At 41.6% G+C, this 26907-nt stretch overlaps 1 protein-coding gene across 7 annotated transcripts in view; it reads left to right on the forward strand.

Moving 5' to 3' along the window:
- ABAT (4-aminobutyrate aminotransferase) overlaps nt 1-26907 on the forward strand; it is a 140185-nt gene that overhangs the window by 21167 nt on the left and 92111 nt on the right. For 3 of the 7 annotated variants that reach the window (XM_006015493.3, XM_025203103.1, XM_025203111.1), the window contains exon 2: nt 26262-26393. In XM_006015493.3, coding sequence (XP_006015555.1) covers nt 26324-26393 — 70 coding nt within the window. In that variant the 5' untranslated portion in view covers nt 26262-26323. Of the gene's footprint in view, nt 1-9988; nt 10132-10968; nt 11025-15536; nt 15556-26261; nt 26394-26907 lie in introns of those variants that run through there. The other 4 variants (XM_025203114.1, XM_025203091.1, XM_025203097.1 and 1 more) reach the window with 3 other exon arrangements.

Below are 26907 nucleotides of genomic sequence, written 5' to 3' on the forward strand. Positions count from 1 at the left end.
GAAGTCTCTAGCTTATTTCCAGGGGCTTGTCTCCAGCCTCCCGCTCATCTCCAGCCCCCTGCTTCTTCCCCTGCTTGTCTCTAGCCTCAGGAGGGAGCAGGAGACTGGAGACAGCCCCTGGTGACATTCCCCTGCTGCCTCCAGCCTCAAGAGAGCAGGGGACAGCAGGGGAATGAGCAGGGGGCTGGAGACAGCCATGGAGACATTCCCCTGCTGCCTCCAGCCTCAAGAGAGCAGGGGACAGCAGGGGAATACCTCTGGAGCTGTCTCCAGCCCCCTGCTCATTCCCCTGCTGTCTCCCGCCTCCTGAGGTCCCCTCTCCCCTCCTCCAGCCCACAAGTCCCTGCTTACCTGGCAAAAGCTGGGGGTCCCTGCAGGTTGCACCGCTGCCTGCCTGGCACGGGCAGGCAGCATGTTTCAGGACTGGGGAAAGGGCCAATAATAGAGACGCTCTGGCACTGTGCCAGAGTGTCTCTGGAGGACTGAACCTTCAGTTGCCTCAGGGCATGGTCTGGGACCATGCCCTGACCCAGTTTTTTCCCCTGGATTTTTGTTTGACATATCCAGGGGGTCTCATTTTCACCCTGCACTGCAAGTTTGCAGCTTGGGGAACATTTTTTCATTCCCGCATGTGCCTCTTGCCCCATCTCAAAGGGGTTAGAGATGGGGCAAGAGGCACGTGTGCACTTGTCTGGATGTGCCCTATGGGGTGGAAATAACTTCCTAGTTTGTCATCTGATTTTTTCCTGGCATTGCCATTGACAGTATCTGAGAAATGAATTATTAGGTGCCAGTTTAGTAGATGTAAAGGTGTTGCTTTTGAAAGGATACAGTGGCTAAGGAGAAACTTTCATAGTCACATGGCTAATTAACGTTTGCATCTCTTGTCCTCTCTTGGAACCCTTCCCCCCCCCCCCAACTATTCCTACTTGTCATCAAAGGTTTGATAGTAGTTGCTTTAATAGGTCTGGTAGTATTAGGGCTTCATTTTTTATTTTTGTCAAAATGTGCCAGCCTACTTACAGTTAAATTTTACTTGTCTAATAGTAAACAAAAAACTATTTTTGATGGAACCAGTCATTTTTGTTCACTTGCTGAATTGCAGTACTAACTCATTTTTTAGTGGATTTTTTAGTGGACACTAGAGAGGTTCTCCTCTCTGCCCAAACAGCAGTAAGCTGCAGAGCTGTAAGCACATGAAAAGTCTTGGAACTATCAACAGGACTACTTGTCTGGTCTCATGAGCTTGTATACCTTGCTTGGTCAGATCAATAATTAAATGAATTTTCTCACTAATTGGTGGTGGCTGGAGTCTGGAGAATTCAGGGAGTTTAGTTATATGTTCTGTTAAAATTAATAGGCTGTGTCTAAATTCTTCATGCTGCTTTAGAAATCTCAAGCTGAGGATCCACTTATTTGCTTTGGTGTCACTCTGAATAGGTGGGCATTAAGGTGACCTTCCTTGAGTTTGTAGGTATTCAAGATTGTTCTTGACTTCTGTAACCTGTTAGCTTATCTTTTCACTCTTCTTTGAAGTTATAGTGCCCCTCTGCTGTCTACATTGGACTGATGGGGCAATCCCTATGTGAAGGAATGAATGGTCACTGATCTGACATTAATTCCAAAAATTCGCTAAATCCCATGACAGAACACTTAAACCTCTCTGGACATCCCATCACTGATGCCAGAGTAGCTGTTCTTAAATGACAGAACTTTAAAAAATAACTTTTTGGTTGTTGGAACAAGAAATCATTCAGTCTTAATTGTGTTAAATAAGGTCTCAGCAGAGATTATGGACTCTTGTCCCATTACCTTGCCTAGCATTTAGGACCCTTATGTTTCTTGGTTGGTTCATAGCCTTGTTAATCCCCATTTAGGTATTAAACCCATCTTCACCTCTCTTAGCAGTCCCCCCTCCCTCTTTCCTTTGTATTTCAATTCCTTTATATTTAGAACTAGGGCTATGCAAAGCTTCAGTCCCTGATTCAATTCGGTGGAGATTCGGCCCAATTTGGTGGCTGAATCTCCGAATCCAAATTGAATCAGAAGACCCTTTAATCTCTCTGAATCAAATCAGAGAGATTCGGCGATTCGGGCATAGACACAGTTTTAAATGTTTTTTCTACATACCTCTAGGTAACAGGTGGCTTGTGAGTGCTATGATACTGGGGCGGATGGAGTGTCCTACAGGAGCACGGGGGGCTCCCCAGCGCGCTCAGTAGCAGACCCAGAAGTGGACCAGAAGTACGTCCGGTCCATTTCCAGGTCCACTGGGGAGGGTGCAGGGGGGCCCCTGCACCTCCCCTGGCTTGGCGACTGCTGCCTCCTGGGTCTGGGGGGGCACCCAAGATCCCTCTGTGGCCCATTGCCAAGCCAGGTGGCCGCGGGGGTCCCCCCCTGCACACTTAATGGTGGGCCCAGAAGTGGCCTGTTTTGCACACCCCTATTTAGAACCCCTCAGAGTGAGTTACATCACATAGCTGCTGACACTCAAGTGACCCTATGTCAATCTGTCTAAGTCTGTTTTTATATCAATTGAGGACTCCCCATGTAGTGATCAGATGCACTCCCTCACGTGCTGAAGGACACTAGCTACCATATGAGGCAAAAGTGTTACTGTTTTACTGATCACTGTCTGCTAGGGTTAGAGGTAGGCTGTGAGGCTGTGCCTAGGATTGGTGGAGTTTGGACTTTAGGGTTCTGAGAAATAATGCACCTGGAGACCTGAGGGCTATGCAGGTTATGGGCTGAGGGCTGCAGGCCAGGAGCTGTTGCCAGCGCTGCTGGGTGGCGGGGGGTCAGAGTGGGTGGAATACCCAACCCTGGGATGGACTGGAAGCAGCAGGAAGGTGTACTGGAGTGTTTTGGTTGCTGGCTGATGCAAAAGATAACATACACATATGCTGTGCTTCAGAATAAGTGAGAGTTGCATTTTGCCATTATACATGCAAACCAGTTGGCTTTGTTAGTGTTGCTCATATGATTCATAGATTCATGATGGAAAGCAGTTTTGGATAGGACAGCCTCTAACATCCTCTACCACAAAGGCAGTAAGAGGTCATCCCAAGATAGGCTAGAAAAGTCTCTTACTAAGGATGGTAAAGCCAAATTGTACAAGTCATGCAAAGGTGAGCTTCCTTCCCCATGTAGTGAGTTGCTTCAAATAATCAAATAGGTGATCAAAAAAATATGGCCATAAAGTCTGGAAACCTTTTTCCTAAGGAATCTTAAAGTCTGTTTTCCTGTATAACTAGAAATGTCTGTCTGTCTGTTGTTACTAGATATGGTGAGCCTCTTTACGCATTGTCGTTGGCAATCCCTTGATTTGAGGAAGATCTCTACCATGGGTCATTGATGGTACTTGAGGTGACTTAATAGTCCAATCCTTGACCTACAGATCCTTCTGCAGAAGTTGCAGGTCTTTCTGCAAGGGAGAGTAAGCTGCAGGTTGGGATTCCTCTCTTTTTTTTCTTTCTCCTCTCTCCCTCTTCTCTGCTTCAAGGGCAAGATACTTTACTTTAAAACAGGCTGCCACTTGGCTGAGGTTGCAGTGCCATTGGACTCGGTTGGCAGGCAGCTCCTCCCAACTCTTGATGTTGGCATCCATTTCTTGAAGTATTCCTTCAGTGTGTCCTTGTTGCATTTCCTCTGGCCACTGTGAGATTTCAGGCTGCTACTAAGCTGGGAGGTGAATACTTGTTTTGAGAGTTGAGAATCAGGTACCCACACCCAGTGTCCAGTCCAATGAGGTTGGTGCTTGAGGATAACCAACTCAATGCTGGTACCATTGACTTCAGCAAGGATGCTGGCATTTTTGCTGAGATCTTCCCATTTGATGTGGAGGATTTTCTGGAAGCATCATTGTTGATACCTCTCCAGCCTCTTGAGATGATGACTACCTGTGGTGGTGCAGGCTGTGATTAATTGTAATGAAATCACTCTGATTGTACTTCTCAGTTCATAAAGGTTGATTTATTTCAGTAAAAAGAGACACTCATTCTTTTTCAAGAATTTCAGGCATGTGCAGTGTGGGTTACCTTTTCTCCCCAAAACGTTTGGAGTTCCTAGAGCTTTTTTTAGCGTTTTAGCAACTTAGTATTTCAGGACAGAATGTAGTTGGCAATGTTTTACCCTCTGCTTCTTGATGATAATGTGTTCCATTTCCACTTCTTCCAGGCATAAATGACATTTATGTTTTTGACGTTTTGTCCCTACCCCTAGGAATTGCTATTTCTGGGTACTGAGTTTTGCTCAAGTGTTAGTGTTATGTGCATTGTATGGAACATTTTATTTTTCCTAAGCAAGATGTTGATGCTTTCTAGTATATGTGAACCAATAACCTCAGAAGGCTAATAGAATAAACTATAATTTACCTTGCTAGGGATTCCAGTTCGATTCTAGAAATCCTATGATCTGAAAAATCATAGAAATTTGTATCATAGCAAGATGTTGTAATACCTTGTGTAAAAACCTTCAGTCTTTTGTAAATTACCCCAGCCTTTTACTATTGTGTTGCCAATCTTCCTAGATCCTCATCCTTTCCCTTCTAATTATGTCAGTTTTTCTAGCTTATTTTATGTGAGAGCATATGCCTTCCCTAAAAAACATAAATTTTATCACTTGGAATTATATGGGGTAAATGAAAGAACCAGTTCATAAAAACAGAAAATGTGCAATAAGTCACCCTGCTCTAATTTTCCTTATATAGAATATACTGTATTTAACCGCCTCCAAGACAACTGTGAATTTTAAGATGACCACCTTAAATCTGTCATTTAAATTTGTCCCCACTACTGCTGTGGTGGAAAAAACAGTGATGGGGGCAAGGGGCCAAACCCCTGCCCCTTTCCTTCTCTGGCTGTCCCCTCATGCCTGTGCCTGCCCCGTCTGCCAGCTGTCCCTGCTGTCCCCCCACCATACACCCTCCTGCTGTGTGCCCCTGTGCCTCCTGCTTCTCCATGCCTGTGCCTGATCCCTGCTGCTTGCCCCTTGCCCAGCATGCCTGTGCCTGTTCCCCTGTTCTCTGCCCTCCCTGCCTCTTGCCTCTTGTGGTCTCACCTATTCCCTTCTTTCTCTTCCCATGTGGTCTCTCCTGCAATCCCTGAGCTTCAAGCCCCCCACAATTGCTAATTAAATTAAGTCATTCAACACCGTGCCAGAGGATATGGCTGCTATGGGAGCCATACCTGTTTCTCCTTCATAACACTGTCTCTTCAGATCCTACTTTAGGATGTGTAATTCTGGCTGTGCAGACATAAAAACAGAGCGGTGAAATGCTGGGGTGATGCATATATTCTGTGATGCCAATGATCTGTAGGTAGTAGATATTTACACCTACTGGGAAAGCCATTCTCGGGTTTAATTTCTCTGCAAGCTGACACTTACAAAACCAGTCCTTTGCCTTGACAGGAGTATCATTTTTTCTCTTAACAGTTAAGGTAGTTTCTAAGTTAAATAGTTGGGTTACTTGAAATGTAGTACTACAGTTGTCTGTATTTTTGATCTACTACAAGCAAGTGTTTTTTTGTTCCCATGACTTCACTGTTTAGAGTAATGACTTACAATGTCTGGATGAACTTGCATAATCAAATAACTGGTCAACTATGCAATTAGCATTAAGTATTAAATTAAAAACCAATATAGGACTCACTTCAATATTTGACCCAAATCATATTACATCACACACTTGACTTCTGTTAAGAGAAATTTTGTTGTTAATATTTCTATTCTAACAAGAATAATGTTTTATTTTGACTACAGTAGCATTTTCCATCGGTTTTATGGTAATGTAGTACATGGAAAACATACAGTAAATTCTGGTTAATTCACCACTGCAAGAGGAATGTGAAATGTAAATTTTGGTGAATTATGCAGTACTGACTAATTATCAGGTATTAGGGTGCTGGTGAGGAATTGGAATAACAGTGAATTATCCCTGGATGAATGAAACACATTGACTATATCGCTTTTAATCTCATGTATAAATCAAGTACATTTCCTGTGTAGGCTGAGGACTTACACTGTGTCTTGTGGCTTCTGCCGAAGATAGGTTGGGAACAAAAGCCATAAGTTTTTATCCCTGCAGGTTGTTTTCTGAGTGATAGGTTTTCTATTGATTTTCAGCAATATGCTCAGTTGCTTATGTAGGAAGTATTAAGAAACCCTTGTATGTACCCTTGAATGTATTGAAAGTACAGTATATAATGATCGTAAAAACCAAAGTAAGCTACCAAAACTACTACCATGTTTAGCAAATGGCAATTGGACTACTGTGGCAGTTTAATGGCAATTAGATCACATAACCTATATGGGTATTAAAATATCCAAAAAAATTAATGTTATTGTCCACCAAAACTTTCAGAAGATTCTCAATGTTATATTACAGGATTTGAGCAAATGGAGCAGTTTGGCAATATCGTTGTGGGGGTGTGTTCTTATTTTAAAATGAATGTTTTACCTTGCCTTATTTACCTGTTATGTATCCTACTAGTTGTAATCCCCAATCCTATTTTTTTAAATCAACCAAATGTTCAACAGGTTTCTGTGGGGAGAAGATAAAAAGAAGATAAACTTTCATAAAAAAAAATGCAGGTACCAATTGAAATGGATTACTTTCATCTTCCAAACCTTCAACAATATTGCAGTGCCTTCTTAGTAAGTTCACAAGACTTGTTCATTTTGAGTAGGAAATAATTCTGTCAGGTGATGGTTTGTCATTTAATAGGAAGAACATTAAAGAGAAACAATTCAATGCGTGTCTAGGTCAGCGTCTAAAAATGAACAGAGTTACTTACAGTTGAAACATGTGAAAGTCTAACTATTATTTTGTAGAACTACAACAAAATCCAACAATACTTATATAGGAAACCTTTTACCATTCTGACAAATCACAAATTTCTGTGGGAATCTTCATTGAAAATATGGGGGATACCAGCAATAGGCACTTGTCTTGACTTTAATTTCTTAAGAGCACAAGACTGTCTTTGTGGAAAAGCACCCGTGTGCCAATACAAATGCTCTCAGAACAATTTGGCTGTACAAAAAAATTGAGGAGAGATTGTGTTACTCATGGAACATACTGATCAGATGCCAGCAAAGGCTTTGCAGATTTGGCAGTGGACTTATAGCCTTGATGGAGCTGGTGACAGTATTGCAACGCAACAGGGAAGTTTTCTGTCCCTGTAGGACCAGGAGTACAGAGCTGAGCACAGAGAATGGACGTAAATTGTGAGGCACAAGACTCATCATTTCCATGTCCTCTCACTCCAGCCCATCTTTTGATGGGAAGGTAGTTGATCAATTGTTGGGACTTAATCCATTCCAGCACAGAGGGAAGTGTTAAGGAAGCAAGTTTTCCAAAGCAAAACTATGATTGTTATGTTACAAACAGAGAGTTGGGCTTAAAGGACAAGTCTGTACAGGAAGTTCTGGCCACCACTACAGTCACCATGAATTTAATGTTTTCTCAGAGAAAACTGGACCATTTCGTTTGAAGTCCATAAAAGTGACAGCTGAATCATACAACAACATCAGGATGATGCCCACTTGCAAAGTGATTTGCAAGTTCCCAGGTATCTATCAGTGAAGCCCAAGCTAGGTATGTTTGTGGGATTGCTAAATGGCAAACTCAGGGAAGTGGATCTCAGACCCCAGAGATGGCCTTGGCTGATGTGGAAAGCCTCTAGAGTTTAAATTAAGAAATAATGGAGATAATAAAATGGCCAGCACGAGATTAACCCACAGTATTATTGGATCAAGCCAGGCTGTACCCATTTGCTACTTTCTGTTTAGTTGAAAGTTCTCCAACTACTCAGTTGTCTTGCAGTTGAGCAGTTCCTGCTTATTGAAGATCACACCCCCCTACTCCACAGCATGTGTAGAGCCTGTTGTTTTTCTTGCACTGAACATGCTCTTACAAAAACATGAATTTGTACCAAACCTCTTTGTGTTTCCTCCTTGCTCCTGCTGAGCAGCTGTGTGGAGCTCAAATAGCAGCCCAGGTAAGGAGAAGGGGAGTAGTGGTGCAGCAGCCGCCACTGACAGTGCACAAAGAGTTTTTTCCTTGCAGTCTATGAGTCTGAGTGTTGTCAGTTGTCCATTTACCACAGGAGAGCTCAATGAGGAATTTTGCTGTGTTTTCATAGCACATATTTAATACTGTTGCATAATTCTGTGTCAGTTGTGCCTGCAGACAAAACTCTTGGGGCAGAAGTGATATCTTTTATTAGACCAACTAAATAGTTGCAAAAAATGTTTTTCTTTGAAAGTTTTTGGGCTCAGACATCCTTCGTCAGGCAAACGAGAATTCAAAGATGTTAAAAGTTTTCTCCCAGGTAGAAAAGTAACTTCATCTTGCAGAGGAGAAACCAGAGATGGTAGGGTTTCTCCTGGGTGGAAAGGCCAGTTTGTTAAAACTGCTCTGTGAGAATCCAAACAGAGCTCATATTGGGTATCTCTCTTGTATCTGAACAAAAACACTATCAAAATTGAATTAGATAATACTAGTGGAATTGCCCCATTGTTGAGGGCATTCGAGGTGGCAGAAGAATTAGGTGAATTGCCCACGGTTACCATGTGAGACTGAGTTAGACTTTAAGAGCTCCACGTTGTGCTACGTCCTATGCTCAGAGCATGAGACATCTTCCATCTTTATAACCTCTTCTAGGGGCTGCTGTTTTTTGGGTCTTAATCCCTCCTTATGCTACCCACATGCACGTATTCAAATGGAAGTGGCACAGTCCCAGAACTCCTCTCATTTCTGGTATCCAATTTCTTGTTTTTCTTTCTTTATAACATGTGCATTAACGTGTTCGTTAAGCAAAGCAACTGGGATTGGCTCCCTGAAGCTGTTCAGCACTGTAGGTTAGGAAAGCTTTGTCCTGATAGTATAAAGCAGGCGAGCCAGGATCTTGCCTGTTTCATTTGGCAGCTGTATGGCTTTGTATTCATCTCATCCCCACATCATTCCACGGTGGATCAGAGTACCTCCTCTTTTGGTTAAGGGTTCATGGCAGCTTGAATCACTATAATGTGCTGATTACTGAACTGGATAAGTCACTATCTCCCTTGTAATAATTACAGATTTCCTCTGTGATTTTTCTCCCATTGGTTACCAAGGCAACCATGTAATAGCTCAGCTGAAGTGCTGTCACAGTGATTTAAAACTGAATTGGCTCAGCCTTTTGCTGCACATTGGTTCATCTTTCCTTTTGTCTCCTCCCCGACCCCCTTGGAGGCACCATGGCAACCCGTCTTGTCTGTGGTTCTCAGTCCAGCTACCAGGACAACAAACTCCCTTCCCTTTTCTTCTGCTCCCTTTTACACTAACTGCAGTGGTTCTGTAGTGTGTGCTTATGTATTTCTTGTTTAAACTGCAGTTCAGGCAATGAATGCACAGGGAAGTGACATTACAGTGCATCTTGATTGCTGATTATTACATGGAGGTGTTCACTCCCTCCCGATCCCTCATGTGCTGTGTGTGATATCAAGGAAACAGCAGAACCTTAAATATTTTGTAGCAGTTTTCTCCCTAGTTATTAGAGCCGTGGCATTACAAACCAGAGCAAAGACGAATTGCTGCAGAGCAGGACTTGAAAGATAAATGCTGTCTTTTCAGTTCCACAGTTATAAGAAGGATGTGGTATTTGAAAACTAGGGAGCCATTTGAAATCCTCCAATGCATGCCTATTCTGGGTCCATCAGCAGCTTGTTTCTGGAAACCAATAGAGAATGTATCCAGATGAACTAAATGAGTGTGAGCTAATCATGTATTGTATTTTTATGTTCAGTGACACAACAAATACTCATCTGTGCGGTCAGATGGTCTTGGCTATAACTGAATCGGCTATTTCCAGTCCTTCCTCAGGGTTTAGATGAACACTGGCAGTTTGTGGAACTGGATTCTTTAAAATAGGTGGCTCTTTTTCACCCTTGGTTGAACTGCAGGATTACTGCTAGGCTTTTCCCCAATTGATCTTTGTTTTTACAGCTGACAATCACAAGCACTTGCTGAAGGGAGGTGACATCAGTGATATTTCTCTACAATGCAGTCAACAGCAGCCTGCTTTAAAGGAACTAAAAGAGAGAGATTTTAAATTGGCGAGCTGAGTTTAGTATTTTCATCCAAGCAATGTAAGTGTCTTACACTCTGTGTGCATGGCTTTTAGAAGATTTTAATTTATATTGTGATGAAACTTTAAGGAATGTGTTTAAATGCTTTTCACATAATGACAAATCAACGGCTCTAATTTCAAAGAAGAAAATAAGTGAAGGGAGGAAGAAAGTAAATGAAAGTATGTGTTTGTAGATTATGTGATTTTCAGTGTGTAGCTCTTTAGGGATGTGCATGTGACTATTTTTTTAAATGTTTGCCTTCCTCTTTCTTCAAATGAAGTCAGGGTCACCTTGAGGAAACTAGAGCTCTCAAATTTGAAATTCTCCCCTTGTGCTGCTGTTTGGGTTTGGCTATTTCTGTGGAGGCTTTTTAGGGTTTGAGGAAGCAGAAGAATGAATGATGCTTTTAGAATCTGTTTTTCATTTGGCAATATTTAGCTAGTGTCTTGTTCTTGTAAGACACTGAATAGGGCGCTGGGTGTAGTCTAATTTGGAATGAAGCAAATGCAGTGGGACCAGATAAACTTTTGTTTGATATTCAGGGCTCTGGAATTGTGGAATAATTATACATTCGGAGAGGCTGGAAAGGTTTATGAGGCTGCTAACCTAAAAGTAGGTCCTTTTTTGTTTGTTTGCTACTTTATTTAAGCCTTCTTAGTTGACACTGTCTTCTGTATGTTAAACATCAGAGGCTTCGATGTGAGAGCTTGGTACTTGGAATTCTTTTCTTAATAAAAATTAGTTGCACTATCTGACTCAGGAGATATATATATATATGAGACAAATCTGTAAGGAGAAATCAGTGGTCAAGAAAATATATTAACCTATCATGCTATACAATTTTTTTTTTCACAGAAGCTGCTTGAAAGAAACTTTCAAATGTTGTGAATAACAGGGAGATGCTTAATTTGGTATGCTTTACCACCTTATTTACTTGGCTGTATGCCAAACAATAGGCACTATCACAGTTATAACCAGAATTTGCTAAACTTCTAACAGTTTATAAACCCTCTTTCTGCTGCTTTTCTTTGAGTGATTGTTCCATTCCAGTACAGTTTTGATCACAAACGCTTGAGTTTTCATGCATGTTCCTGGGAAAGAACACACCTTGTTCAAATGAGAAAAGAAATAGAGGTTATTTTTACAAGTGGCTTAAGTAGTATGGTAATTAGATAGGTGGCTAATCTTTAGTCTGAAATTTCAAAAACTGAAATTTGTTCCCACCCTATGGTTGCTGAGGCTTGTATATACTGAGTACTTAGTTCTTTTTCTTTGTTTCTAAACTCCTGTCACTACCACTTTCCTTTGGATAAGGGAGAATTCTTGGATGTGGAAACAAATCAGACTCTAGGTGCAGCAGGGTGATGCAGTTAGATCAGTGTTAATTTCTGTCACCTGGCCAACAACAGTTTAAATAGGGCTTAAGCTCCATCATTTAAGGAGGAATATAAAAGTCTCAAAACCTTTGGGGAGAAAGGTTCTAAGGAAGACTCAGTCAAAAAAAAAACCCTTGATGTATTTGTGGGATCAAATTCTGTTTAGTTTAAATCTACTTCTGACTAGAAATTACTCTAAAATCTGTGCTATGGGGGATAGGAGAAGGGCAAACAGAATCTGCCTGCAAAATGGGGAACTGTAAACCAGTCAGCCGAGCTTGGATTCCCAGAAAGTTACTAGAATGAAACTCCTGGAGGATACTATGGTGATAAGAGACAAAACGGTCAACATAGATTTGTCAAGGACAGATTCTGTCAACCAATCCCATTTCTTTTTTTGACAAGGTTCCTGGTCCAGTAGATAAGGGGGAAAGAAGAAAATGTGATTGCATCTTGACTTTTGTAAGGTTTCTAATCCTGTCCTGCATGACATTATCATAAGAAAATTATGCAAATAGAACCTCAAGAAAATTGCAACTGTTTGAAAGATTTTGCTTGGGGTAATTGCTGCTAGTTTGCTATCAGAGCAGGAGCACATTTGAGCAGGGTCCCAAATAGGCTGGATTCTGTTCTGCACTTTAATGACTTAGATGAGGGAATGGAGACTGCACTGAAAAAAAAATAGATGACACCATTATGGGATGAGTTGTAAGCTTTTAGAGGACTGATTTAGAATTCACAAATCAGAAGTACCATCATATATGCAGGGAGAATAAAAGGTTTGGGAAACCTGACCAGTGGAGAATGGTTGAAGCACTCCTCTAGAAAAGAGAATAGTGAGGGGGCTTTAATTTTCCAGAATGTTAAAAGTTGCTGCAAGGAGCAATCAATTCTTTTCCAAGTCCATTGGCAGGAGGACATGAGGAATTGATTTAAGTTGTAGCAAAGATTTAAGTTAATTGTCAGGACAGACATTATAACTGTAAGGATAATTAAGTATGGGGATGGGCAGCTTTGGGTTCTAGGGGAATCCCCCTTCTTTTGAGCTATTTAGAGAGAGTTTGATAAACTTCTGTTGAGGTAATCTAGATATGCTTATCCTGTCTCAGAATTGGTTGGGGTTTGATGTGCTTTTGGAGTGCCTTTCCAACCCTGCATTTGATTTGTTTTTATCTTATGGTTTTTATTACAATAACCAATAGGAGAGAGTTGGATTAGAGCCAGGTGGGGCTGGGCACCATAGAAACTCAACATAAAAAGATGGCCTTGGCCCTTATTTGATAACCATATAGTAATCTTAGAAAGCAAGGCAATGACTAAAGGGATACAGAGACCAAACTAGCCTGTGACACCCAGATGCAGTCCCCAGAGGTCAAGATAAGAATCTTTCTCCACTACTGCCCTGCCTATGTCTTTTCTATGGATAAAGAAAGGACTTTAGTCTCAAGGGCTGTACACGTTATTTTTCAATAGCATGAAAATGAATTTAAAATACAGATATTAATCATTACATTTCAGAAAGGGAAAGTTAAATCTAAATAAAAACTAACATTTTAGGTCAGTAACTGCAGTGTAAGGGCACAGGAATTGACAATGAGCCTATCAAAGACTTTTGCTTGTTTTGTGTGTTACTTCACTGTTAAAGCAATTTTAAATTTACACACACACACAAACATTTAAAAAAATTACTAGGCAAAAAGTAGGAAGTTTGAAACCTCTTGTGGTTAATATGCAAGCATAAGGGGAAGATGAGAGAGAGAACTTAATTTTAGTTGTAAACTCCTTAAAGTGATAGACATCTTGTGATAGTACTTCGTTAATATTGACTGCATAGTCAACTTGCTGCATAGAAATTTCACATTTAAGAGGCTTTACCTTCCATGAGTTCCAGGGTTTTCAAGTGTCATATAGTCATCTCTCTTATTCTATTGACAGCCTAGTTTTCACAATAATCTGGGCTCCAGGCATTGCTAAGGTGTTTAAACCCTGGTGTTACTGTGTTAAGATCTAAATGTAATTGTTCATTAATTAGTGCTTTCTAAAGGGTGTGTCTTGGTATCCATGTCTTTGATTCCAAGAAATTTAAAATATTTAACAACTTTACATTTAAAACTTTGTTTCTCTAGGCTGCTTTGAAACTTATACCAATACAGTTTGAAACTCCTTCAGTTTTGCAGCTTCCTTTGTTTGTTTAGCTTTTTTGAGCTAGATAAAAATATTGCTTGCATCGTGAATCTTCCTGGTTCTCAGGCCAACGTACCTGCTACCATAAGTTCTGTATGTCTTTGGTAAAACGTAATTTTGCCAAGGAAACAAATGTTCACTTTCCTTTCCGCTTTGGAATGGCTCTATTCATTGCTCTTTGGTCAGAAAAAGCTCTTGTTGATTTCCCTGGGCATAGAGCATTGAATTAAAGCAGTTGATTTGCTGTTTTGTCTTTAGAGATGTAAATGTTAACACACATTTATTTTCATTAGGTACCTTCTCTATTGGTTTGTGAGAGTTCAGGATTGCATCCTTGTGCTTTCTTTGCCCTAATTTTATAGACCTTCTACCTAGTCCTCAATGCACCCTACATAGATCAAAACAAGACTATGGCTTTGGCACTGGAAAGCTTGCTGCCTGGCCATGTGTTAAAGACCATGCCCTGTCTTGTGTACAGTTTATAAATGGTTAGACTGAGGTAGCTAGCACAATCTAACAGCATACTTTTAAATCCTGGTCTAGACAAAGCTTTGGGTGAAAGCTGGATCTCTGTCCATCTCAATGGCAAAACTCCTGTTGACTTCACTCTTGAATTGAAGGATATCACCTGTTCTGCTTTCCATATTTGAAAGTAATTTCTACAGTTAAGTAGATAAATGAGGCTTTAGTGTATATAAAGCTTGTCTAAGTTCCCACTGAGGTTCTGAGGTTTCTTTAAGCAATAATTCATTAGCTCAAGGGTCAAGCTATTTAGAACAATGCCTTTTAGGTTTAGTGTTTTGTTGTTCTGTAGGGAGCCTTGTCTCAGATACTTATTTCGGTAAGATTATATCAGTTTCACGGTTTACCACTTGCTGCAATGTGCTGGCTAAATAAAGAGGGGGCACAATAGGAACATAACTGTGGTCAAGCATTTGAAGAACATGAGCTTCAAAAAGACCAAGGCAAAATTTGGATAATACAAGTTGGCAATAGGCTGAACTTAAGAAATGAAAAGTTGGACTGAAAGCTGCGTGTAAGACTTTTCCATGATCTAATAGGTTGTCGTCTTGGATGGTTTCTGAAGGAGCATGGTGGAGGTTGGGTAGCACTTGTAACAATCCTACTGAGTTAGTTCCTGCAGTAGCTAGTATGATGCAAAAGATGACCCAGGTAGGATTAAAAAACCCAAAAAGCCTTCAGGTTTCTGCCTTCCGACCATTTCCCTTGGCCTTGATGATGACTTTGAATTTCTTACCCTACTTAGTTTCTATGCCTCCCTTGGACTTTCCTTCGCAGTAACAAAATAACTCAGCAGTTGCCATTAATTTTTCATCTTGGATCCCAGTATCTTTTTCTCCAGATTCCTTTGACTCCTTCGTCATAACATTGAGGGTTTTTTATTTTCTTCCTGGCTTTTTTTGTTTAGATCTAACACATTTATGTCCTGGCTGTTCATTGTCTTTCTGTTGGAACGACAAGGCATGATCTCATCCCAAATAGCCCATTCCAAAGTTCTGCACATGTTGGATATGCTGCTGTCTCTACCCAAATGTTAGTCAAACTACCCAGAGCCAGTTTCTGCTCTTTACCATGGGGAGTTAATGTCTTGAGGAGACAGCAAAGGTGAGCTTCAAACCATCAAAGTCCAGCTGGAAGCTTCATCTGAAAAGGATGGAAAGTCTAAAGGAAATCTCAAGGAATGAATGTCCATAGTGTAAGGTAGTTCTCAAATTTGTTCCCAGCCTTGCTGCTGTCTTGGCTTTGGTCTAGTCACTTGTTGATTTTGCAGTCTGTAAAATGAGGATAACACCTACCCATCTCTCTGATAGGGGTGCTGTGAGGATTAATGTGCTGTGCCTTGAACACACAAAAGTGTCATGTAAGTATAAGTTGTAGGAACTTCTGCATTGTGCAATATGTAGATCATGTTTTGGCTTTTGCTGCTGCTGTTTCTGAAACTTAGCACTCTCTCTCTTTTTTAATGTGAAATGGCTGTCTAATAACAGAAGGTAGCTCCTACTGCTGTTCTGTTGAGACTGTAAAGGTAAAACAACCTCATTTATTTTCTGAACAGAAAACATCTTGAGGGGTGGTGGTGGGAGGGAGCATTTGATCCCAATAGTGTCAGTAAAATGAGCAAGCCACTGAAGGACAAGCTGAGGCTTTTATTTGTAACTATGGCAACCTATGTCCTTGATAACTCAGGTACAATTTTGGTGTTTCCAATTATGTGCAGTTCTACAGAAAGCCTTTTTGCCTAGTAGGAGAGCTAATAGTCAAAAGCAAATAACACTGTGTGAAATTGCTTTCCTGCAGAATTTGTTTTTTGCTGTGGGTCCATGTTCCCATTTGCTGATAGCCGTTAATCATTATGTAGTGAACATTGCTGGGTGGCAGTGCTTCTTAGAGCTGTGCATTCCCAGGTAGAAGTCACCACACAGTGGTAATCGTCACTCTTCCACTGGCTTTCTCAATGATGTCTATGAAACTTTAATCTGTCAATGAGTGCTTGCTCATCTTTCTAAATGTGAAAGAGTTCTTTCTGAGATGCTGATGGCTGTGAACTGCCACTCCCACAATCTCCAGCATACTGAGCAGAACCATGGAGCATGGATCAGTTGGTGTAGGACCTGGTAACTAGGTTGACATGGTAACGTGTTCTCGATCCATTCCAGAAGGGCTTTATTTTAGACGTAACTGCACTGAAATACAAGAGAAGCACAACTGGCCATGGAGCCAGTCAGTTGGCACAGAACACTTTAAGGTTGTCAAATGCAGCTGTTGTACAACTTAAATTCTTTCTCCTGCCAGTTTCCCCCACCACCTTTGGGCATTTTTCTTCTTTTCAGTACCTCCAATGCAAAAAATGGCTATGACTAACCCTCTATCTCAGCAGGTTGGGTAGGCAGTTTGTTTTCATTCTGTGGTTTGTCTTGGGAGTCCATCACCATTTACTTGAATTCAGCTCGCATGAACCTTAGTAGGAGATTTCCTAGTTCCATTTCATTTTCCTTATACCTATGTATTTGCACACTGTTGGTTTGAGCTAGCCTTATCTTAGCTGTTGGTTGTCACTGGAGCTGCTAATTTTCAAGCAAAGTATATTTATTTGTTGGAAGGAAAGGGAGAGCTGGGTTCCGATAAGAAATGCTTATTTGTGAAAAAACATATTTTTTTCATAATGGTTACTTTTGGTGAAACTTGAATTTGAAAAGACTTCTCAGCTTTAGAATGGATTTTCTGGACAAAACCAGAAATGAAGTCACGCCAGACTAATTAGTAGCCTGGGATCAGGGCTCTCACCTGGGACACAGGAGTTTGAGGTGCAAATTTGTGGGTTGAATGAGACAGAACAGGGAATTGACACTAGTCATCCCATGCATGCGATTTAGCCACTGGGCTATTAGCTGTGTGGTGCTCCATCTCTCTCTCTCTCATTTTTCCAGAAAAATCTTTGAAAAATCGCAGTTTTGACCCAGAATAGGAAAACTATCCTAGAATAGGAAAAACATCTTCAAAATGTTGGTGGTGGGTGGGGAGAATGGGTTTTCACCTGTAAGTATTCCACTTTTGCTCCCTTTGCTCTGATTGTTCAGTGTTTCAGAGGCTTTCACCTCTGAAATTAGTATTCTGTTTACTGAGTTTTGTTTTTTAAACTTCTATGAAGTGATGTTTAAAAAAACAAACAAACCCTCACATTTCTTTATTTGTGCACAGTTTGTACTTTAAAAAGGTACTCGGAGGAGAGTAATATTTTAATTAGAATTTCTATTGCCTGGCCATTGCAGAGGAGTGACCCCTGATTGAAGGAACATGTAGACCTTACCAATAGTGCACATACAGACATAGGTACAAATTGCAGCCTGACTTCAGAGGAACTCTTGGAAGAGAAATACCTACCAGTGTTATCTCTTGTATTATCATGGCACATACCGATTGAATTCTTAACTTTACTTTTGAGGCTGACTAAATTGGAGTTAAACCAACTGACCGATCTTAGCCAAAGTGGTGCCATATTTTTACATTCGTCTTTTCAAGTGATTGCAGTTGTGTGTCTGAATTCCTAAGAAACATCTCAAATTTGGGAGTGACTCAGATTTCTCAGCTTTTGATATAGATACCTATGAAAGGTATATTAATTGCTTCACTAAGTAGGCAAAGATAAATGACTGCAGGCTATTTTCAGGTCCTTGAATGGCAGGTGCTGTTGAAGATTTCACTCTTTAATGTAACTGGCAAGGGACCCATCAGGCTTTTGCTCACTCTTGCTCAGATAAACCCTGTAAAAGACATTAGTGGATAAGTGCTGGGTGAACGAGGCTTTTTTCCCCTGATTGAAATCTGTAGGCATATTTTAGCCTCTGGGCTCTTCATGAGCTGTTTTTCTGTTATTTGATATCCCCAATGAAATATTGACTTGTCACCTCAGTCACATGATGCAGTTGTTAGTGAACTCTACACCCAGGAGAAAGGCCTGCTTTTAGTCCACCCTAGACCTCTGATGTTCTCCAGGGAAGGCTTGGAACACTTTGACAGGTTGGGGAGTAGAAATTAAGAAAAGGAGAGCAAGCAGCAGTCAGGAGATCAAGAGACAACAGAAGACAGATGATTGTGAAAGCTTTCCATACAAAATGTATCATACTTGGCTCCATTCAGAAACCCTGGCTTTGCAATTACCTGCAATTTCTAGCTGTTGAAAGGAGAGAGGTGCCAACAAAATGGAAGGGCTATTTCCATCTTTAACAGTCAGTCTAATTGCATTCTCAGAACAATTGTTTGTGTACACATGAGCAATCTGTTTGGAAAAGGCACGCTAAAAGTGACCCAGCTGTATCTCTTCCCCATTGGACTGCTGCCTCCAGAGGGGTGGAAGAATTGTTCTATGACATGTCCCTTCCCTGTCTCTGGGGCAGTGATATTTTTTTTTCAGTGGGAATGCTGGTGTAAATGTCTTTGTATGCTGTTCATTGTTGTGCCTATTTCTAAGGAGAGCTAATCAAAGGGTTTGTGATCATCATCTCTGCAAGTCTGCAGATTACACCAAGCTGTGGGCAGTAGTAGATATGCTGGAGGGCTAGGATTCAGAGTGACCTAGACAAATTGGAGAATTGAGCCAGAATATATCTCATGAGGTTCAACAAGGACAAGTGCAGTCCTGCACTTAGGACAGAACAATCCCATGCACAGGCATGGGCGGTACAGGCTGGGCAGCAGCTCTGCAGAAAAGGACCTGGGGGTACAATGGACAATACACTGAATATGAGCCAACAGTCTGCTGTTGTTGCCAAGAAGGCTAATGGCATACTGGGCTGCATAGGTAGACTTGTTGCCAGTAGATCAAGGGAAGTGATTATTCCCCTCTATTCAGCACTGATGAGGCCATATCTGGAGTACTGTGTCCAGTTGTTCGCCCCTCCCCCCCAACAGCATGTGGACAAATTAGAGAGAGTCCAGCGGAGGGCAACAAAAATGGTAAGGGAGGAGCATGTGGCTTATGAGAAACGGCTGAGGGACCTGGGCTTATTTAATTTAGAGAAGAGAAGACTGAGGCGGGATTTAATAGTAGCCTTCAATTACCTGAAGGGGGTTCAAAAGAGGATGGAGCTAGACTATTGTCAGTGGTGGCGGATGACAGAACAAGGAGCAATGGTCTGAAGTTGCAGCAAGGGAAGTTTTAGGTTAGATATTAGGAAGAATTTTCTTACTAGGAGGGTAGTAAAACACTGGAACAGGCTACCCAGAGAGGTGGTGGAAGCTCCATCCTTGGAGGTTTTTAAGACCTGGCTAGACAGAGCTTTGGCTGGGATGGTCTAGTTGAGGATGGTCCTGCTTTGACCAAGGGCTTAGACTAGATGACCTCCTGAGATCCCTTCCAACCCTAATTTTCAATGAATCTAAGATCTGAGCCAATTCAGGTTTTATTCAAAACAATATTTGTGATTTCCTCTTTAATGTATTTGTTCAGGTCAGAGGTACAACTAGTAATTTTTGTACCCAATCAGCAGTGCCAGAAAGGGTGATGTGCCAAGCACTTGAGATCCTGGAGACTTCCGGCTTCTTTCCTCCTGTTGATGCTGCCAAGGGGCAGAAGAATGTGGCTGCCAAGGTCCAGCCTCCCTACCAATCCAGCCCATCATTCTCCTCTCAGCTTTTGAACAGCTGTCTGTTATACCAGCTGCCCAAAAAAACACATCTGCAAGAGACAGTACTATATGGCTGTGTAAAATGGAACAGCTGTCTGAGGAAGGTGATGCTTACATTTGTCATTTTTAGCTTGTTGATGGAGCAACACAGTGAAGTGCTGTGGCTGCCTGCTCTGTACCTGGATTATGTGCTATCTGTACCTGGGCAGCCTAGGTAATGGCAGGATTTTGGTCTTTGGACTGTCTTGTTATCAGTATTTAGGAAAATTTAAAAGGTCCTGTTCTTGCTCTCAAATCCTCTCACATTTGCAAAGGAGGTAAATGAACAGTAAGCTTGAATGTTACTAAGATTTCCGGGGGACAGGAAACACTGACTGGAGCATGCCCGAGGACTGGCACACAAGTAAGTTCTGAAGTTGAAGACACCAGGAGAGCCACTCTTGCAAGAGCTTAGGGAATGGTTCTCCCTCACCATGACAGGAAATTGAGGATTTCAATTGGAGGACTCAAATGCCAGATGAATCTACCTCTGTGAATTTAAAATAGGCTTCTGTGTTTTACACACACAGGAATAATGAGCTAGAAGACTGCAGTTGGCAGCAGTGACAGTCACTCTCATTGTATGCCCATATGTATCTAGATCAGGCTTGTCCAACATATGGCCCGCGGGCCATCATGTGGCCCTCCAAGCTGTTTTCTGAGGCCCAAGGTGCTGCGATGAGAAACAAAAGTAAACACTGTACTTTTGTTTGGCGAGGGGATGTGATACTGCTTCCTGTGAGGTCTTTGAATATGGCTTGCCGGCCCACTGGGTGATAAAAAGTTCATGATCCAGCCCCAGCTTCAAAAAGGTTGGACACCCCTGATCTAGATCCTTGCAAGCTCCAGCCTGGAATGCAGACAGGTCTTACAGAATTAACTTCTATGTTAGCAGGGTGAAAGAGGATTTTGCAAACTGTGCAGTAATTTATCCAGTCTGTGGAGCAAGCCAGATATTTGCACTGCAAGCATATACTGCTGATTACTTGTAAAAGCAGGCCCTTGTGGTCTCACACGAGAGCCTCATACAGACATTCAGTTTCTCTTAGAGGTGCATCGATATATTGGTCCATATTGGATCAGCACTGATCAGCTGCTGCAGGCTCAGAGCCGGGGGGCTGAACAAGGGCTACACTCAGGGCAGGTGGTGGTGCTGGCAAGGGTCCTATGGGGTGGGCTACAGCCACCCCAAAATTTGCCATACCCCCCCCATAACCCCTCCTTCCAGTGCTACTACAGCCTGCTCTGCCCCAGCCCAGCCAGAGCAGAGCAGAGCCCCAGCCCAGGCTCCCCACCAGGAAGAGACTAGCACAGCCCCTGGCCCTGAGCTTGCAGTAAGCAGCCTGCCCTCACCCTGTGCACAGACCCAGGGGGCACATGCCCCCTATGCCTCCAAGAAGGCCAATATTGTACCCATCTTCAAGTAGGGGAGGAGAGAGGACCCAGGCAACTATAGGCCAACTAGCCTATCTTCTATACCAGGGAAAATCCTGGAAAAATTCATCAAGGAGTCTATGTGCGATACACTTGCAGAAGGTAGGATTCTGAATGACAGTCAGTATGACTTCGTCGCTGGCAGGTCTTGTTTTACCCCAGTGCTATTCCCTCCCTCACTGTGGGGGCCTCCATCTGCCCCTTCCCATACACCCCTTTCCGTTCCCATGCTCCTTCTCCCAACAGACTTACCAGCTGGACGCTGCTCTCCAAGCTGCCAGGCTGCATATCATCTATCAGATTAATATTGGCTAATATGGCTGGTTAATAATTAGCCATTGGTATCGGCCAAAAAAATCTTTATCAGTGCACCCCTAGTTTTCCTGGGAACGTCAGTGCTGTCCCAGGAGAAACCACAAATGTACAGATGTTCAGTCTTTTTCTCTCAGAATAAAAATGGTCCCTCTAAAAGAAAAATAACCTGTTAAATCACTCACAGGAGAGTTTCTTTTGGCAGAGCAAATGTGTATATGTGCTGTGGCTTCTCTCAGAAAAGAACATAGTCCTCCAGCACCTCATCCCCCACCAGAAAGAGAGTGTCACTCACTGGACTCTGCTGTTCCAGCAGGGAGCATAATATGCCCCCTCCACAATTCCTACATTGTGCTGCAGGGAAACACAAGCTGACCATGGGCAGTCTGGGTCAGCCAGTCAGGGCTTTTATATGCACTGTTATCAGACAAACTAAGGGAGTTTGCAGAGCATGCTAAGATGTGCACAGGGGTACATAGTATCAGCAGTGCAAGCTCTCTACTCTTCAGGGCCTCAGCATTTTAATGTCTGTATACATGTGGTACTGGGTAAATTTCTGTATCAGGAGAGCAAAACTGGGAGAATTTTCTCAGATTAATTGTGTGTATGCAAGCCAAATTTGTTTGTGATAGGTTGGCTACTTATGGTTTGTGGGCCAGATCTGGCCCATGGAGCCATTTGATCTGATTTGTGGATGTAGACTTTGGCAGCATTCAGCAGCAAGGGGCTTCAGAAGCAGTCACCACCCCCCACCCCATGCTGCTGCAGGGAGAAGCACTGGTGGTGTCAGGGTCCACCTTTGATCTGTACTAGGTCATTCACAGCCTAAAAAGATTGCCAACCACTGTGATAGGTCACTTGTGGTTGAGTCAGGTATAGTAGTCCATATTGACTGGTTGCTAGACAGTCACTAGTTTTAAAATCTGGGTTTTTTTCTCCCATTTACTATGTCTGCACCCCCCTATCTTGAAGGACATGGTAGAATGGCCTGAGTCCTGTTCGTGGTACCCCTTCTGTCTTTGATTGCACAGTTAGAGCTGTCTGTGTGAGAAAGAAGACAAATGCTAAGTGCAGACAGAATTTGATTGGTAGAAAAAGTGAAAAAATAGTGGAAGTTTAAACAAATGTCATGATCAGTTAAAAGTATAGGTTTTTGCAAAGGATCTATGGCTCATGGAAGTGAAAAGGAAGCTGGTTTTCTTATACTGCAATGTGATATTATCCAGTTTTTTATGGTCTCAGGCTGGAAAATAGCAAAAGAAAAGCTAAATTACTGAATGTTTAAATATCTTGGAATTTTAATTTTCTGTTATTTTCAGGGAGCTCTTCTTAAAAGTAAAAATAATTCCAAAAGGTAACTTCAGACCTTTCATGAACATTATAACTCAACTGAAAGTCTAGGTAGGAAATTACAGATTGAGATTCATCAGCAAAAGTAAAAGCTACTCCAGAAATAGTGTAAAGCAAAAGGAGATTCTAGGGGCAGGGAGATGTTTGGAAAATAATACTGAAAATCACCTAATAGTGACAGTGGACAGAAAACAGATGCTGTAGTGTGATATGACAGCAAAAATAAAGCCAGGGTCTCTCTGGTTTGGACATGCAGAGTCATCTCATCTGCAAAAGATGCCAAAAGGAACTGCCCTGAATGGAGCCAGGCAAGAAGGCACAGTAAATTTTAGTTCCAGGAGTCTGCTATGGGTAAAAGTACATTGGTACATTATATGCCATCAATGCAGAAATGGTGGCCAAGTACCATTTTATTAATTTTCCAGATATGCTCTTGAGGCACCGTCTTGCGAAGAAAACATAGACGAGGTGTGCTGATATTATGGCATTAAAGAACTAATATAGTTCTCAACAGGCTTGTTAATCAGTGTTGAAATAGGAAGGGCCATGGCTCTTTGGCCCTATAAACAGCTTCTCACTAGAGTGACACAGCTCTAGAGCCCATGCAATGAAACCAGTGTATAATGGCCCCAATAGCTTGTGCTTAACTAGGTACTCTGTGTGTAGTCTCACTGAAATTAATGCGTCTAGTCATCATGTGACGTTAAACCTGCACTTAAGTCTTTGTTAGGGTCTAGCTTCTTTGAAGGAAGTGAAGAGGAACTGTGATTGGAAACACTAACAGGAGTAAAGGGGATCATATTAAATGAATCTTGTGTTTTCAGTGGAGCAACTCTGATTTCTACATACAGGATGTCCACCCTTATTAAGTTCCTTATTCAAAATATATAGACTCACTTTTTCAAAATACGCAGTAAATATTGTGCAAATGTGTGCTTGCCTTGGAAGTCTTCAAAACATTTGATTTTAAATTGAACTACGTGGAATCTAAGTGAAACAAAGTGGTAAGCTGATGTTTTAAAAGACTAAAGGGGCTTTTCTTTCCACCAATGTAATCCTGTTTTTGAATTAATAGGCTCAGATTAGCATGGGCTTCTTGGAACTGGCAAAAAATTCACTGAAGTGTAAAGGGAAGTAAATGCCATCAGAGCAAAAGGTAAAATGGAAATCAAACTTCTGGCCTTTTCACGTTTGTTAAGATGCATTTTCAACCTAGCAACAATAGATGAGCAGCTTCTCAATCATAAACATTTGTTCAAAATTTTGATTAGTGATACAGAAATTATGTAAGCAAAAATGCAGAATGCCTTAGTAATGTAGAATAAATGAAGTTTAGACAACCTATTTAATTCCATGAAATTTAGGGATGTTCTTCAGGGCTAGGGACAGAAATTACACACAAACTGGTGTAAGTGATCAGAATCTGGTTTAAATCTGTAACACAAAAGAAGTTCAGTGCACATAAATTGCTTTCAAAATGGCCAAAATCGGTGTAAGATAAATCTGGATGGATGTAGTATCAGACTTAACTGATTTAGTTAAATTGGTTTGTTGAACTTCTGTCCCAGGTCCCCTCCAGATTCAAGTTAACTCACTGTCCCTCAGCATCCCAGGATGCTTTGCACCTCCCTGAACCCCCCCCTACAGCTTGGTGGTCTAGCCTTGGCCCAAGCTGTCTGCTCCAGCCAAGTAAGGATGTTCTCTAGCACCCCCTGGCTTCTGGCCTGCATCACCGCAGACATGTGGCTGCATTTCCAGAGTCAAAAGTGAATGTCTGTTCACTTGCTTATTGGTTCAATCTGTGCAGTTTAGATTAACCTGTGAAGACTGAATCAATTCAGCCTGGGGCTTTTTGACTGTCTGTATTTAACCCAGAAAAACTGTACAGGACAAGAACAATGTTAGCTTTGGCTTGCACACTTAATCTGTATTGCAATAATTGCAAGCAATTAGGAAGGAAATATAAGAGGAGGTAGATGTCAGCAGAGAAACCAACCATGTATCATGTCAGTACATAAAGGAACAGGGGCCTTTACTGCCCTGAGTGGAGCTTACAAGGTTGTAGGTTTAAGAATAAAATTTAACTGCAACTCCTACTCAAATGCTGAATTAACAGACTTGTTATCTCTGTTCCAGACTCCCGGCCAGACCTTTCCCCCAATTTTGCCAGGTGATTCAGATTAAGGCTGTTATATGGTCCAAGTCTTCATCACCCAGGGTCATTTAGATTCTAGTTTCTCCTCTTTGTTACTCAAGCACAAAAGCCTTGGCTTTGACATAATTGTGACCCATCATATTGACTGATCTTGGAGTTATATGGAGGAGCAACTAAATCTTTTAAGATGATTTGTTTCCTGTTACTTCCTAATACCTCTGCCATTTTCTAGGTTTGAAGCCCCTTCTGTTTGCAGAAAGTCTCTGCATACTGTTTACTATATGAAGCCAAATGGAAGCTGGGGAGGGAGAATCAGGAGAACTTCCCATAAACTATAATGAATCTAAATAGAAGATTTCCTTGGGAACTGTTGATATAGCAGTTTTTATATTCCTTATTTATGCTATCCCACCCTATGTACATCAAAGCAGAAAGAAAAAGAAAGTAAAATGACAGCTGATCTTCTGTGCCACAGAGTATCTTAAGTGAGATCTTGACCCTTCTGGGTATTTGTAATTCCTGGAAGCACAAGGGGCACAATTTGGAAGTGGCCAACACGAACTGGAACTACTACAAGCACGTAGCATAGTCCAGTGGTTAGAGTACTGGACTAAGACTCTGGAGACCTACTGTTTTTTGCTGGCTTTGCTTTTGATTTGTTGAGTATCTTGGACACTTAAGTTACCCTCATTGTGCTGCAGTTTTCCCATCTAAAAAATGGGGATATTGCTACTTGCTTCCTTTGAAGTGCCTTGATATGTATGGATGAAAGGCTCCTAGATAAAAGCTAGGTAATGATAAATTTTGTGGGGGTAAGGAAAAACCTTCCTCTCTCTTTCCCAATGACCTTGTGTACTGTTCATCTCATTTCATGTTGCTTTCACAAAGTTGCCTGTGAACCCTGTGGCTGATTTAGGATGGAAGATTTAGGAAATGGTATCCACGGGACTCTTAGGCCTTGTTAGAGATAAGAGGTACAGATACAGTAATTTGCTTTGACAGGACCTAGTGAGACCTCCTGTTTCAATCCTTGGTTTCCTCTTGGCCTCCAGCAGCAAATGAAAGGGGAAAGCTTGAAAGACGTGTGGTGGTGATTGTGATGGCACTGTCCACAGGCTGTAGATACATTTTTGGTATGTTTTTTTTTTTCAGAACATCAGCCAGAAAAAGGAGCTCTGTCAAGTTTGAGTCCTTTTGAATAAAGAAAAGGAAAAATGGCTTCGATGTTGCTCAGTAGACAGCTGACTTGTTCTCTGCAACAAAACTCCAGGCTGCTTGTATTTGGTACGTATTGACTTCATCCTTATGCAGAATATCACCAAGGTATTACTAATGTCATTTTTTTCTAGTAATGTTGGATCCTCCAGATTTTGAAGACTTGCCATTGTAATTTGGCACCTTTACATAATGTCTTCATTATCCAGGAGTATTGCAGATAATTGTTTTAAGTACTTCAGATTATGGAGGAATTTGTTGTTTATCCTGCATTTAGTGCCATTGTACTGAATGAAACCAATTTTCTTCCTCTGCTTTCTCCCCAAACTCCTGAACTCTGCTGAGATGGGGCAATTTTCTGGTACTAAACAGTGTCGAAATGAAAAATGAGCCTTTGCTGCTTCTGTGTGATGCTGCATAGCTTGTTTCATCAGAGTCAATAGAAGTTCTGCATGTCTAAGGACTTTTGGGGGTTCCCTACTGGAGAGCATATTACATTTCTGGAGCACGTGACTGACCAGTTATTTCACATAAGAGCAATGTAAAGTGTCAAGTAACTGTCTACTCCTAGGATACAATAAAA

Source organism: Alligator sinensis, unplaced genomic scaffold, assembly GCF_000455745.1.
Source record: "Alligator sinensis unplaced genomic scaffold, ASM45574v1 scaffold73_1, whole genome shotgun sequence".
Taxonomy (NCBI): Eukaryota; Metazoa; Chordata; order Crocodylia; family Alligatoridae; genus Alligator; species Alligator sinensis.